Here is a 16,767-nt window from a genome sequence, read left to right as displayed (position 1 = left end):
AGAGCTTGAGAGGATCTGCAGAGAAAAATGGAAGAAACTCCCCAAATACAGGTATGCCAAGCTTGTAGCGTCATACCCAAGAAGACTCGAGGCTGTAATCACTGCCAAAGGTGCTTCAACAAAGTACAGAGTATTGGGTCTGAATACTTATGTAAATGTGATATTTCGTTTTTTTTATTTTTATACATTTGCAAAAAAAAAAWTWACTTGTTTTACCTTTGTCATTATGTGGTATTGTGTGTAGACTGATGAGGTTAAAAAATGAATTCATTATAGAGTAAGGCTGTAACATAACACAATGTGGGAAAAGTCAAGGGGTCTGAATACTTTCCGAATGCACCGTATATATAAATATACATACATATACACATGCATATCCTATGCTCAATCTTACACGTCCCCTTAATGTCCAAGGTCCCTGAGCGTCGCACATAATGTTATTGCACACCACTATAGTTTCAATGTCCATGATTAGTAGTGAGTAGTAGTGCATTTGTTAATATATGTCAGTGTGTGTGTGTGTGTGTGTTTGTGTGTATGCCTGTGTGTGTGTGCTTGTGTGCTGGCATACCTTTGCATTGCAGCCCTTGTCTGAGCAGTCCCCACAGTAGTGATCCACAGTGGTCACAGAAGGTTAGGACTTTGAAGTTGTGAATACCAAACTTATGAGGCATATTAACGCTGAACCGCTGGGATCCAACCTGCAGGGGGAGACAAAGAGCACTGACAATAACACAGTCACACCCCTAGATTGATTCACCTCATAATAACTAATATGTGGAGATGCCTACCTCCTCTGGTGTAGTGTCCTCTTTGTCTTTCTTCATCCCAGCACACTTTGTGATGATGAGCTCGTGGCAGCGCTTATGGACTACACACGTGCACACTAGGAGACACCAGACAACTCAGTCATTCACTTTCATTTCAACACGTTAGTTGACTTATCACTAAAGGCCCTATTACGTATAGAGTGATAGGAATACATATTGGTGTGCAGATAGATGTCACACAGAGAAACTGTCAGTAAGGAGAGAGAAAGTAGCTATATCACCTTGACACTGGTAGCCCTGTTTCCCGATCACACCCCTGTTGAGATAGATACATAGTCTCACTGACAGTTCACTCAATGCAACATACAGTCAGATTCAAAATGGAACATTATTATGTGTGTATTATATTATCAGTGGAATTGTAAGGTATTGCTTAGAATGAAGTGAATATGTTTGGATCCAAAATAAATATTTCCTGACCCAATTTAAAACGTTTCAAACTCCTTGCTATATTTGAAGACCCTCGCAGCTTTGTCACATTCACATACATTTTTTTCATGTTTRTGATTGAAGGCACAATCTGTCATTTCAACAGCCTGACTGTGCTTCAAGTATACTGTAATTAAAGCTATTTCTCCCTTTTCCTGTTGAAAAACAATATCCCACGTATAAATACAGTAATGTGGACACACTTGAAGGTAAAAAAATATGTTTTGAGCAGAATTTAGTTTTTTTAGACACAAGTGCAAACTTTATGTAGTCGGCCATTCAGGGAGTTGGTCAATGGTGCCCTCTGATGTCATCGGCCTCCCCCCTTGCTTGGGGGAACAATGGAGAAACAATAGAGTACCACAGTATGAGTCATAATACCCATTAAACCTAGCGGTCAAACAAGGAAATGGTTCCAATCGTTTGTCCACCATTCATTTTTCCCATAAGGGATTTTAGAAACACTTAAAATAAGGGCTGTGTTTCGTGTAGGCTTATCCTGGCGTGATGTTTTGATAATCGTGTACATTTCTCGAGGACAAGACTACTTTAATCAATATATTCACCTGTATTTACACCCCCAAAATTAAATGGTAATTAGCTGCTAATGTGGCTATCATAAAGAACTACAAATGCCATGATGATCTGGACGAGACTGCCGAAAAGAGGCAATAGTAAGTATCTCTGGATTAACTATCTAAAGCTAGCTACATTTAGTATTAAATAAATTGGCTACATTTCTTTAAATGGACAATTCTGTAAACTGTCTTGCGCACATTTTAAATTTACACAATACCTGTTAGCAAAGGTGTCAGCTAGAGATGACGTGCAGGAGATTGCAGGGATTTGTAGTCTTGCATGATGTCTACTTTGATGCTAATTAGGATTTTCGAATCTGAGAGTAAATAGAGCCGAATATATTGATAAAAGTCACCTTGTCCGAGAGAGATTTACATGGTTATCAAAATGTCATGCCAGGGTAAGACTACATGAAACACAGCCTTTATTTTAAGTGTTTCTAAAATCCACAATGGATAAAATGTATGGTGGAAAACCGATTGGAACCATTTCCATGTTTGACCAATAAATGTTATGGATATTATGACACCTCCACCGTGGGGCTCTATAGAGAACAAAAGGAAAGGAAAGGCCCACCCCCCCACTAGTGCCATGTCATGAGGATACCTGGACCACCAATTGAGATGTGCCTTTTGCTAAGTAAATCAGGTTATAAATGCAGACTGGAGTGCGACTTTAATTGAAATTGAACCATTGAACAGCAGGAATTCTTACAGACTGTGCCTCTCAGTCTAATTTAATAAGTTCATCAGGAACAGTGCTAGGTGCTACATGTCAGGTTCCTGAGCCATAGCAGTGTGTTCTGCCACCTTTAGCAGAGCTGTCACTGTGGCAATGTGGCCATATTTTATGGCTGAGTCGGGGTGTGAGAGGGGGAGGAGGGGGTGGAGGGAAGATGGAGAGGCTGGGCCTGAAATAGCCACAGCTGTGTGCTAACACTCTTTATCACCTCTGTCAGGGAGACACGTCACACCATTACCCCCCTGTTACACTTATGGCAAATTTCCACCTGAGACTTACCGCAGTGTTTTACCAAAAAGGCTCAGACTTTTTTGTTTCCACCTCCATGGACCATCTCCAGTGTCTCACTGGGCAATGGCCTCAGCTGACCTGCTCTGACTTGGAGCCAAGGCCCTGGAAACTGGGTCTTTTTAGCTGGCATTTACAGAAAAATGGCTAACTGTGAACATGGGTTAACAACTTCCACGGCAAACACCTTCTCACAAAGCAACTGTCTTAATGATGCAGAGGTTGTTGATTCTGCTTTTCACAAGTCTTTTGTGTCACACTCCTGATGGAAACACAGTTCCCCAAAAATAACACTAGAGCTTACATGAACATAAACACTGACGACACAATGGTGTGGGGTAAGTCTCAGGTGGAAATGGGAGCTTCTGAAAATGCGACAGTATCCTGCAGTCAGTTAGGGACCTTTTGACAGCGACACTCTGTGTTTCAAAGTTCATCAGAGAACTGGAGGCACTTGTCAGTGAGAGAAAGACTATTGTGCACTACCATCAAGACTCATGTTGTATCAATGAGATATTGTTAAAAGTAACATCAACCTGTAGGCAGGCGCTGTTCCCAGTTCAGATCAGACTCTTCTCACAGCTTTAAGACACTCGGACTCTGTGTGCTCTACAGTGATCTGTTAGGTCATAAGCCCTGGGAAGCAGGAATTGTCAGCTTGTACTACAGATGCGTGCTTGGTGCATGTAGCTTGGTGCCATCGGGGAGCAGAGAACCAGCTGGACTCTCCAGCATAAAGCTTCCACTGTCACACTGTAATGGCTAGCCTAGGGGCTTTTCCCATTGTCTCCATGGCAACACTGACAGACAAGAGCGCCGACCGTCCATGACCACGCATATAAAGTCTCTATAAGCTGACGTAGGTAGGTGTGTGTGTGTGTCTCTCACCATATAAAGTATCTACAGGCTAACATAGGTAGGTGTGTGTGTGTCTCTCACCATATAAAATCTCTGCAGTGGGAGCAGTAGGTAGGCTGTCGTAGGTATGTGGCCATGAACTTGTGTCCGTTGACCTGATGGACCCTCCTTCGTACGGCACCCTGCCTCTTCCTTGGCCGCATGCGCTCCCGAAACACACGCTCCTCTGCATTCTCACTGGAGCCTGGAGCTGGAGAAACACATTATTAGCAAAACCAAGGAATCATAAGATTGTAACATGGGAAACACATGACTTCCTCTTTAATGTATCAACTGGTACACAACAGAATGCCACAAGAAGGAGGCTGATGAATTATTTCACATTGGTGAAGAGTCTGCCAGTAGTATGATTCTCCACAGTGCTACTCCAACCCCCATACAGCTGGGAGGGAATGGAACAGTCTAGTGCTACTCCAAACCCCCAGACAGTGGGAGGAATGAACAGTATCAGTGCTACTCCAACCCCCATACAGCTGGGAGGGAATGGAAACAGTCTAGTGCTACTCCAACCCCCATACAGCTGGGGGGAATGGAACATCTAGTGCTACTCCAACCCCCATACAGCTGGGAGGGAATGGAACAGTCTAGTGCTACTCCAACCCCCATACAGCTGGGAGGGAATGGAACAGTCTAGTGCTACTCCAACCCCCATACAGCTGGGAGGAATGGAACAGCTAGTGCTACTCCAACCCCCATACAGCTGGGAGGGAATGGAACAGTCTAGTGCTACTCCAACCCCCATACAGCTGGGAGGGAATGGAACAGTCTAGTGCTACTCCAACCCCCATACAGCTGGGAGGGAAGGAACAGTCTAGTGCTACTCCAACCCCTAGCTGGGAGGGATGGAACAGTCTAGTGCTACTCCAACCCCCATACAGCTGGGAGGGAATGGAACAGTCTAGTGCTACTCCAACCCCCATACAGCTGGGAGGGAATGGAACAGTCTAGTGCTACTCCAACCCCATACAGCTGGGAGGAATGGAACAGTCTAGTGCTACTCCAACCCCCATACAGCTGGGAGGGAATGGAAACGTCTAGTGCTACTCCAACCCCCATACAGCTGGGAGGGAATGGAACAGTCTAGTGCTACTCCAACCCCCATACAGCTGGGAGGGAATGGAACAGTCTAGTGCTACTCCAAACACCCTAGCGGAGGAATGGAACAGTCTAGTGCTACTCCAAACACCTTAAAGCTGGGAGGGAATGGAACAGTCTAGTGCTACTCCAAACACCTTAAAGCTGGGAGGGAATGAACAGTCTAGTGCTACTCCAACCCCCATACAGCTGGGAGGGAATGGAACAGTCTAGTGCTACTCCAAACACCCTAGCTGGGAGGGAATGGAACAGTCTAGTGCTACTCCAAACACCTTAAAGCTGGGAGGGAATGTCCAGTGCTGCAGGGGTGTCATTTAAGCAACAAGGCCCGAGGGGGTGTGGTATATGGCCAATATACCACGTTCTTAGGCACGACGCCTAAGAGTGTGCCTGGACACAGCCCTTAGCCGTGGTACACTACATGACCAAAAGTGGGTGGATACCTGCTTGTCGAACATCTAATTGTCACGTTCCTGACCTGTTTTCTCTTGTTTTGTATTTATTTAGTATGGTCAGGGCGTGAGTTGGGTGGGTTGTCTATGTGTTGTTTTCTATGTTGGGGTTTTGTGCGTTCGGCCTGGTATGATTCTCAATCAGAGGCAGCTGTCAATCGTTGTCCCTGATTGAGAATCATACTTAGGCAGCCGGGGTTTCACGTGTGTGTTTGTGGGTGTTTGTTCCTGTGTCAGTGTTTGTGCCACACAGGACTGTTTCGGTTTTGTCTTGGTTGTTTTGTATTTTGAAGTGTTTTGTTGACTTTCATTAAATAATGAACACTAACCACTCTGCGTTTTGGTCCTCTCCTTCTGTCAGCGAGGACAGCCGTTACACTAATTCCAAAATCATGGGCTTGAATATGGAGTTGGTCCCCCCTTTGCTGCTATAACAGCCTCCACTCTTCTGGGAAGGCTTTCCACTAGATGTTGGAACATTGTTGAGGGGACTTGCTTCCATTCAGCCACAAGAGCAGGTCGGGCACTGATGTTGGGCGACTAGGCCTGGCTCGCAGTCAGCGATTCAATTCATCCCAAAGGTGTTCGATGGGTTTGAGGTCAGGGCTCTGTGCAGGCCAGTCAAGTTCTTACACACCGATCTCGACAAACCATTTTTGTATGAACCTCGCTTTGTACACAGGGGCATTGTCATGCTGAAACAGGAAAGGGCCTCTCCCAAACTGTTGCCACAAAGTTGGAAGCACAAAATTGTCTACAATGTCATTGTATGCTGTAGAGTTAAGATTTCCCTTCACTGGAACTAAGGGGCCTAGCCAGAACCATAAAAAACAGTCCCAGACCATTATTCCTCCTCCACCAAACTTTACAGTTGCCACTATGCATTGGTGCAGGTAGCGTTCTCCTGGCATCCGTCAAACCTAGATTCATTCGTCGGACTGCCAGATGGTGAAGCGTGATTCATCACTCCAGTGAGCTTTACACCACTCCAGCCGACGCTTGGCATTGTGCATGGTGATCTTAGGCTTGTGTTCGGCTGCTCGGCCATGGAAACCCAATTCATGAAGCTCCCGACAAAAAGTTATTGTGGTGACGTTGCTTCCAGAGGCAGTTTTGCAACAATTTTTACATACTACGTGCTTCAGCAGTCAGCGGTCCCGTTCTGTTAGCTTGTGTGGCCTAATACTTCGTGGCCGAGCAGTTGTTGCCCCTAGACGTTTCCACTTCACAATAACAGCACTTACAGTTGACCGGGGCAGCTCGAGCAGGGCAGACATTTTACGAACTGACTTGTTGGTAAGGTGGCACTATGACGGTGCCACGTTGAAAGTCACTGAGCTCTTCAGTAAGGCTATTCTACTGCCAATGTTTGTCTATGGAGTTTGCATGGCRGTGTGCTCGATTTTATACACCTGTCATCAACGGTGTGGCTGAAATAGCCTAATCCACTAATTTAAAGGGGTGTCCACATACTCTTGTACATATAGTGCATTTGGAAAGTATTCAGACCCTTTGACTTTTTCCACATTTTGTTACGTTACAGCCTTATTCTAAAATGGATTAAAAAAACATTTCTCACCAATCTACACACTATACCGCATAATGATGAAGTAAAAACAGGTTTTTAGACATTTTTGCAAATGTATTAAATATAACAGAAATACCTTATTTACATAAGTATTCAGACTCTTCGCTATGAGACTCGAAATTGAGTTCAGGTGCATCCTGTTTCCATTGATCCTCCTTGAGATGTTTCTACAACCTGATTGGAGTCCACCTGTGGTAAATGATTGGACATGATTTGGAAAAGCACACACCTGTCTATATAAGGTCCCACAGTTGACAGTGCCAGTTGACAGTTGTCAGAGCAAAAACCAAGCTATGAGGTCGAAGGAATTGTCCGTAGAGCTCCGAGACAGGATTGTGTCAGGGCACAGATCTGGGAAAGGGTACCAAAACATTTCTGCAGCATTGAAGGTCCCCAAGAACACAGTGGCCTCCATCATTCTTAAATGGAAGAAGTTTGGAACCACCAAGACTCTTCCTACAGCTGGCCGCACGACCAAACTGAGCAATCGGGAGTAAGGGCCTTGGTCAGGGAGGTGACCAAGAACCCGATGTTCACTCTGACAGAGCACTAGAGTTCCTCTGTGGAGATGGGAGAAGCTTCCAGAAGGACAATCATCTCTGCAGCACTCCATTAATCAGGCCTTTATGGTAGAGTGGCCAGACGGAAGCACTCCTTAATAAAAGGCACATGACAGCCCGCTTGGAGTTTGCCAAAAGGCACCTAAAGACTCTCAGACCATGAGAAACAATACTCTCTGGTCTGATGAAACCAAGATCCACCTCTTTGACCTGAATGCCAAGTATCACCTCTGGAGGAAACCTGGCACCATCCCTACGATGAAGCATGGTGGTGGAAGCATCATACGGTGGGGATGTTTTTCAGCGGCAGTGACTGTGAGACTAGTCAGAATCGAGGGAAAGATGAACGTAGCAAAGTACAGAAAGATCCTTGATGAAAACCTGCTCCAGAGCACTCAGGACCTCAGACTGGGGTGAAGGTTCACCTTCCAACAGGACAACGACCCAAAGCACACAGTCAAGACAACGCAGGATTGGCTTCAGGACAAGTCCCTGAATGTCCTTGAGTGGCCCAGCCAGAGCCCGGACTTGAACCCGATCAAACATCTCTGGAGAGACCTAAAAATAGTTGTGCAGCGATGCTCCCCATCCAACCTGACAGAGCTTGAGAGGATCTGCAGAGAAGAATGGGAGAAACTCCCCAAATACAGGTTCGGCAAGCTTGTAGCGTCATACCAAAGAAGACTCAAGGCTGTGTATCTGAATACTTATGTAAATGTGATATTTCAGTTTTCTATATTTTATAAATTAGCAAACATTTAAAAAATCCTGGTTTTGCTTTGTCATTATGGGGTATTGTGTGCAGACTGGTGAGGGAAAAACTATTTAATCAATTTTAGAATAAGGCTGTAACCTAAAGTCAAGGGGTCTGAATACTTTCCGAATGCACTGTATAGTGTATATTGACAATATATCACAACCCCCGAGGTGCCTTATTGCTATTATAAATTGGTTACCAACGTAATTAGAGCAATAAAATAACAGTTTTGTCATACCCATGATATATCACGGCTGTCAGCCAATCAGCATTCAGGGATCGAAGCACCCAGTTTATAATTACACATGACTACCTCTAGATGGTGGTACTTCCGCAGAGGTGAATAAACACAGATAATTCCCTCAACGCTATGCAGACGCTGGAGAGGTGATTAACAGGCTTGTCTCACACGCGCGCGCGCACACACACACACACACACAACAACACACAACGACACCACCCACAACACACACACACAACACACACAACACACACACACACACACACACACACACACACACACACACACACACACACACACACACACACCAACACCACACACACACACACACACACCACACACACCACACACACACAACACACACACACACACACACAACACACACACAGAAAACTTGTAATCAAACATTTGTCTCGTCCGATAGGATAGCCTATATGCTACCTAGCTAACCAGTGACTGATTCAACCTCTAACTTAAGAAGAATGCAGAGATATGACATGCTGGTGATTGAGCTCTCTCCCAGTGTCCCGTGTGATGTGTATGTAGTGTACTGTAGCTGCTGAGGTCTGGATCAATGGATTGACAGGTGTAGGCTGCTGACACAAGCAACCATATTGGAGACCTGTCAGCCCTACTCACCAGGCAGCAGACAAGGTCACTCAGAGAGCTGCACAGGAGAGAGCTGCACCTCTCCTCTCTCTCTTCTCTTCTCTCTCTCTCTCTCTTCTCCTCTCTCTCTCTCTCTCTCTCTCTCTCCTTCTTCTCTCTCTCTCTCTACTTAACACAGCTTCACACATTTACTGTATGCACACAGCACATACTGTACATGGACACACGCACACGCACACAACACACAACAACACACACACACAACACACACACACACACAACACACCACACCACACACACACACCACCCACACACACACACACACACACACACACAACTCACACACCACACTCCCTGTTGTGGATTGCTTAGGTTAGATTACACTCTGTCACTTGTTGTAATTATATCTGTACTACTGTTATACTGTCGTATAGGTGTCAAATACGTATGGACACACTAAGAAAACAAGATAGGGTCTATACTCCAAAAGACAACGCGGTATTTGGATTTTATCGACTTGAGGGGGTAAGGAATCCACAGGCCCCCGCCATCGGTCGTGGGTAGGTCACAGCCCCCTTGCCCAACATGGTTGGTTACCCGTGTGAGCAAGCCCCCTGCCACCATGGATCTGGTAAGGTCACAGCCCACTGCCACATGTGTACTGAGTAGGTGACAGCCCCTAAGGCCCCACGATGGTTGGGTAAGGACTTGATCACCGCCTGACCGACGCAATAGGGTCATAACGATAGGTCCACAGCACCCCCATAGCCAACATGGTCTATGGAGTGAGTCACAGCCCCGGATGCCACATGGATCTGTAGGTGACAGCCCCTTCCACGACTATGGATCTAGGTACGGTCACAGCGCCCCTGCCACATGATGCGTACTGTAGGTGGACAACCCCCTGCCACCCGGTTCTTTCAGAGTACCTAAAGGTCTAGTGGTAGATCAGCTCATAGACCAGAGTAATAGAAACTGGACGTGAAGAGACGTGGAGAGATCTAGTCTGCTGATACTGAGAAGATTCACTGTCGAGACAACCACAAACCTAAAGGTGAGATGTCGGCACAGTGCTGTTTGTATATACTGAGCTGAGTAAGAGCCCCAGGTCTGCATGCCCCCTGCACACAAACACTGACTGGCACATTTGGTTTCTGGGGTCAACTGAGGCTGTGTGTAATATTTACCTGTAACTGGGAGCAACAGCTTGCGCCACAATGAAATCATGTCCGCCTTGTTGAAAAAAAATACTCTCTCTCCCCATCAGTGTCCAGGGTGTTGTATCATATATTGACCACTGTGTGTGAGAACTTGCGCAAGATCAACCTAAGTGGCATATCCCTGTCTGTCATGTATCCATGTCTTTCTGAGTCTGTGCGTTAGGCTGTGCTGTACTGCTCTGTCTATTGTGCTGTCTGCTCCTGTGACTGTGCTGTCGATGTCTGTCTGTCTGTGCGAGTACATGGGTCTGTTCTGACTAACATGTTGCTGTGATAACTGTCTGTATGCTGAAATTACTGATCTGTCTTCAATAGATCTGGTCTGGCGCGTGCCCTTGCCTGGCAATGCCATGCTGAGCAACTGCCTGGCCTCCTGTACTGTCTATGCCGTGCAAGTTCTGAACTAGGCCCGATACTGCTCCCTCAGTCGTGTCTGTATGACATCTGTGCTGTCTGCTCTCCGTCCGTCTGTGTGCGTGCCATCCGTCCTTGATGCATGTACTAGACATCTCAGACTGTCGTTGTCCGCTGTCCTCGTATGTCTGCGGTGCTGTACTGTTACGGTAACGCCTAAGCGCCACACCTAACCAAGCTGTTCCCCAGCATATCATACAAAAGTCCACCAAACAAACTATAGACCACAACATAAAAGACATAATAAAACAATAACACACACCAACAACCTCACTCCATCACTCACAAATTACAACCCTCACCACACTCAAAATAACAAGACAGAAGAAGAGGAAGCGAAAGGAAGGGGTAGAGAGAGACAGGGATAGGAGAGGAACGGAAGAAAGAGAAGGGAAGCCGAGACGGCCGAGAAACCGTGGAGAGGATGGTGGAAGAGAGCGCTGATTGAGATGAGAGGAACGATGTAAGAGCGACGAGAACCCGATATGAGGAAAGGAATGAAGGAGGGAGCACACAGCAGAAGAGAGGGGCACCGCCGAGGGGTGGAGGGCGTAACGGGGGGAGACGCGGAGACCGCAGGAGAGAGGAAGATGAGGACAGAAGATACGAAGAGGAGAAAGACAGGAAGAGAGAAGAACAAAAGAAATGACACGAAAATCACCGAGAAACGACCGAACAAGAAACAGAGAAGAAAGAGAGAACAAACGACAGACGACGAACAGAGAGAAAGAGAGCAGAGAGATAGAAGAATCGAGAGAAGATAGAGAGAGGAGAGAACGAGGACCTGCCCACAAATGACGGTGGGGAACTGAGGCTCGCCACTTACACCTAGAACCTCCTGCCAAATGTATGACCATATTAGAGACACATATTTCCCTCAGATTACACAGACCCACAAAGAATTCTAAAACAAATCCAATTTTGATAAACTCCCATATCTATTGGGTGAAATACCACAGTGTGCATTCACAGCAGCAATATGTGTGACCTGTTGCCACTAGAAAAGGGCAACCAGTGAAGAACAAACCTATATTTATTTGTATTTATTTTCCCTTTTGTACTTTAACTATTTGCACTTTAACTGTCATTACAACATTGTATAGAGAAATAATATGACATTTGAAATGTCTTTATTCTTTTAGAACTTTTGTTAGTGTAATGTTAACTGTTAATTTTGTATTGTTAATTTCACTTTTGTTTATTGTATTATCTATTTCACTTGCTTTGCCAATGTAAACATTTTTCCCATGCCAATAAAGCCCCTTAAATTGAAATTGAATTGAGATACAACCAACCTCTAGCAGAGAAGTAGAGGAGAAAAGGAAAGAACGTGAGAGTAGGAACAGAAAACAGAGCAGCTTTACACCACCGTTCAAAAGTTTGGGGTCACTTAGAAATGTCCTTGTTTTTGAAAGAAAAGCCTTTTTTGTCCATTAAAATAACATCAAATTGATCAGAAATACAGTGTAGACATTGTTAATGTTGTAAATGACTATTGTAGCTGGAAACGGCAGATTTTTTATGGAATATCTACATAGGCGTACAGAGGCCTATTATCAGCAACCATCACTCCTGTGTTCCAATGGCACGTTGTGTTAGCTAATCCAAGTTTATCATTTTAAAAGGCTAATTGATCATTAGAAAACCCTTTTGCAAATATGTTATTAATGTGATTAAAGAAGCAATAAAACTGTCCTTCTTTAGACAAGTTGAGTATCTGGAGCATCAGCATTTGTGCGTTCGATTACAGGGTAAAAATAGAAACAAATAACTTTCTTCTGAAACTCGTCAGTCTATTCTTGTTCTGAGAAATGAAGGCTATTCCATGTGAGAAATTGCCAAGAAACTGAAAATCTTATTAGCTAACACAGCGTGCCATTGGCTAACACAACGTGCCATTGGCTAACACAACGTGCCATTGGCTAACACAGCGTGCCATTGGCTAACACAACGTGCCATTGGCTAACACAGCGTGCCATTGGCTAACACAACGTGCCATTGGAAAACAGGAGTGTTTTTTTATATTTCTCTCAAAAACAAGGACATTTCTAAGTGACCCCAAACTTTTGAACGGTAGTGTACGTTTACACACACAGGGATGTGCACACACAGGGGCATGCTCACACACACACACAGGCACGCTCACACGCACACACAGGCACACACACACACAGGCACACACACACACAGGCACACGCACACACGCACGCACGCACACACACACACACACACACAGTAAAATCAATGGAGTTAATCTCAAGAGCATGGAAAATCTGTTCTTGGAGAGAGTGGTGCAGGCAGGAGTGAGAATTTCCACCGACCTGACACACCCACTGAACCAAGAGTACCAGCTCCTACCATCAACCTGTCCATACAGAGACCTTCTGTACAAAACCGCCAGAGCCCAGAAATCATTCGTCCGCACTAGTATAAGTCAATTTGAATTTACAAACTGTGAACTGTATCAACGTGTTACCTGCTGTAGATATTGCTTGTGGTTTATGTACTTATGTACTTATGTGGCGATGCTGTGCTGTGGTTTGTTGAGATACAAGACAAATTTACTGAAAAAAACACAATAGAATGATAATAATAATAATATTATTGTTATTCATGTACACTACATGACCAACAGTATGTAGACATCTGCTCGTCGAACATCTCGTTCCAAAATTATGGGCCTTAACATGGAGTTGGTCCACCCTGCTGCTATAACAGCCTCCACTCTTCTGGGAAGGCTTTCCACTGGATGTTGGAACATTGTTGCAGGGACTTGCTTCCATTCAGCCACAAGAGCATTAATGAGGTCGGGCACTGATGTTGGGCTGCTTAGGCCTGACTCGCAGTCGGCGTTCCAATTCATCCCAAAGGTGTTCGATGGGTTTGAGGTCAGGGCTCTGTGCAGGCCAGTCAAGTTCTTACACACCGATCTCAACCATTTCTGTATGGACCTCGCTTTGTGCATGGGGGCATTGTCATACTGAAACAAGAAAGGGCCTCTCCCAAAACTGTTGCCACAAAGTTGGAAGCACAAAATTGTCTACAATGTCATTGTATGCTGTAGAGTTAAGATTTCCCTTCAATGGAACTAAGGGGCCCAGCCCAAACCATGAAAAACAGTCCCAGACCATTATTCCTCCTCCACCAAACTTTACAGTTGGCACTATGCATTGGTGCAGGTATCCGTCTCCTGGCATCCGTCAAACTAAGATTCATCCATCAGACTGCCAGATGGTGAAGCATGATTCATCACTCCAGAGAACGCATTTCCATTGCTTCGGCGATGTCATTTACAAAATAGCCTCCAACACTCTACTCAACAAATTGGATGCAGTCTATCACAGTGCCATCCGTTTTGTCACCAAAGCCCCATATACTACCCACCACTGCGACCCGTATGATCTCGTTGGCTGGCCCTCGCTTCATACTCGTCGCCAAACCCACTGGCTCCAGGTCATCTACAATTCTCTGCTAGGTAAAGCCCCGCATTATCTCAGCTCACTGGTCACCATAGCAGCACCCACTCGTAGCATGCGCTCCAGCAGGTATATCTCACTGGTCACCCCCAAAGGCAATTCTTCCTTTGGCCGCCTCTCCTTCCAGTTCTCTGCTGCCAATGACTGGAACGAACTGCAAAAATCTCTGAAGCTGGAGACTCTTACCTCCCTCCTAGCTTTAAGCACCAGCTGTCAGAGCAGCTCACAGATCACTGCACCTGTACATAGCTCATCTGTAAATAGCCCATCCAATCTACCTCATCTCCATACTGTATTTATTTATCTTGCTCCTTTGCACCCCAGTATCTCTACTTGCACATTCATCTACTGCACATGCTACCATTCCAGTGTTTAATTGCTACATTGTAATTACTTTGCCACCATGGCCTATTTATTGCCTTACCTCTCTTATCCTACCTCATTTGCACATGCTGTATATAGATTTTTCTACTGTATTATTGARTGTATGTTTGTTTATTCCATGTGTAACTCTGTGTTGTATGTGTCGAACTGCTTTGCTTTATCTTGGCCAGGTCGCAGTTGCAAATGAGAACTTGTTCTCAACTAGCCTACCTGGTTAAATAAAGGTMAAATAAAATAAAATWWAAATAAATTGCTCCAGAGTCCAATGGCGGCGAGTTTTACACCACTCCAGCCAACGCTTGGCATTGCGCATGGTGATCTTAGTCTTGTGTGTGGCTGCTCAGCCATGGAAACCCATTTCATGAAGCTCTCGACGAATAGTTATTGTGCTGACATTGCTCCCAGAGGCAGTTTGGATCTCGGTAGTGAGTGTTGCAACTGAGGACAGATGATTTTTTACGCGCTACGTGCTTCAGCAGTCCAGTTCTGTGAGCTTGTGTGGCCTACCACTTCAAGGCTGAGCCATTGTTGTCCCTAGACATTTCCACTTTACAATAACAGCGCTTACAGTTGACCGGGGCAGCTCTAGCAGGGCAGAAATATGACCAACTGACTTGTTGGAAAGGTAGCCAAGTTAAAAGTCACTGAGCTCTTCATTAAGGCCATTCTACTGCCAATGTTTGTCCATGGAGATTGCATGGCTGTGTGCTCAATGTTATACACCTGTCAGCAACGGGTGTGGCTGAAATAGACTAATCCACTAATTTGAAGGATCCACATACTTTTGTATATATACTGTAAGTGTTCAACACCATTCCCCTCCACAGTGTCTCTTGCTAGGCCCTTCCTCACTCTGCAGGCATGATGATTCAACTCCAGAGATGAGAAACCAACCCTCAGACATACTGCGCCACACGCCCCTGCTCTCATTCTCACCCCCACGGTGTGAATGTGTGCGCCTATGTGTAGGTGTGCATGCGTGTGTGCCTGTATCAGCATGTGCGTGTGTGTGAGCATGTGCGCGCATGCCGGTGTGTAGTGTGCCGGTGTGTAGTGTGTGTGTGTGTGTGTGTGTGTGTGTGTGTGTGTGTGTGTGTGTGTGAGTGTGTTGTGGTGTGTGTTGTGTTGTGTGTGTGTGTGTGTGTGCGCGTGCGTTGTGTAGTGTGTGTGACGATCACCGTGGGTGTTGTGTCAGGCTGTGTGTGTGTGAGTGTGTGTGGTCACGAGTCATGTGTGTGTTTGCGCCTGTGTGTGTGTTTGTGTATTTGTCTGTTTGTGGACCTGAACATTCGCCGCTCAGTCTATGCTGTGACAGTTGTCCCTCTGTAGCTTTGGCCAGACAGAAGGATGATCAGGGAGGCTGTGGAGGGGATGATTTAGTGGAATTCTTTGTGGTATACTTGTATTGCATGGGATGGGGGGGGGGGGGGGCTGTTATGGTGTCACACTTTGGCCTCAGCCCCAGCTACCACGCCTGATTCCAATAATCAACTAATCATGATTTCTTCAGTTTAGAATGTAATTAGTTCTATCAGCAGTGTTTGCTAGGGATGAAGGGAAGGTAACTACACTCTGGACTGGAGTTGCCCCCCCTGACTTAGTGGATGACTTAGTGGGTAGGGATGATGAAATCAGACCTTATCCAGAGGAGTGATGACTTAGTGGGTAGGGATGGATGAAATCAGACCTTATCAGAGGAGTGGATGACTTTGTGAGTAGGGATGGATGAATCAGACCTTATCAGAGGAGTGAGATGACTTAGTGGGTAGGGATGGATGAAATCAGACCTTATCCAGAGGAGTGGATGACTTAGTGGGTAGGGATGGATGAAATCAGCTTATCCAGAGGGAGTGGATGATTAGTGGGTAGGAGATGGATGAATCAGACCTTATCCAGAGGAGTGGATGACTTAGTGGGTAGGGTGCGATGAAATCAGGACTTATCCAGAGGAGTGGATGACTTTGGTGGGTAGGGATGGATGAATCAGACCTTATCCAGAGGGAGTGGATGACTTCGCATGGGATAGGGAATGGAATGAATCAGACCTTATCCAGAGTTGGAGTGGATGACTTCCGTGGGGATAGGGATGGATGTAATCAGAACACCTTTATCCAGAGTGAGTAGGGGACTTAAGACTCGCGACTTGAGATGGGGTATGAGAGTTATCGGATCGACAAGATCAGAGA

At 45.6% G+C, this 16,767-nt stretch overlaps 1 protein-coding gene across 1 annotated transcript in view; it reads right to left on the bottom strand.

Moving 5' to 3' along the window:
- LOC111968262 (protein kinase C epsilon type-like) overlaps positions 1-16,767 on the bottom strand; it is a 169,329-nt gene that overhangs the window by 87,378 nt on the left and 65,184 nt on the right. Inside the window, 4 exon segments of the mRNA XM_070444969.1 lie at positions 572-701; positions 792-886; positions 1,052-1,086; positions 3,807-3,975. Coding sequence (XP_070301070.1) covers positions 572-701; positions 792-886; positions 1,052-1,086; positions 3,807-3,975 — 429 coding nt within the window.

The sequence above is a fragment of the Salvelinus sp. IW2-2015 genome, linkage group LG8, assembly GCF_002910315.2.
Source record: "Salvelinus sp. IW2-2015 linkage group LG8, ASM291031v2, whole genome shotgun sequence".
In the NCBI taxonomy this organism is placed as follows: domain Eukaryota; kingdom Metazoa; phylum Chordata; class Actinopteri; order Salmoniformes; family Salmonidae; genus Salvelinus; species Salvelinus sp. IW2-2015.
Note: the sequence above shows the minus strand (reverse complement) of the source record. Positions and strands in the feature narration are given on the sequence as shown.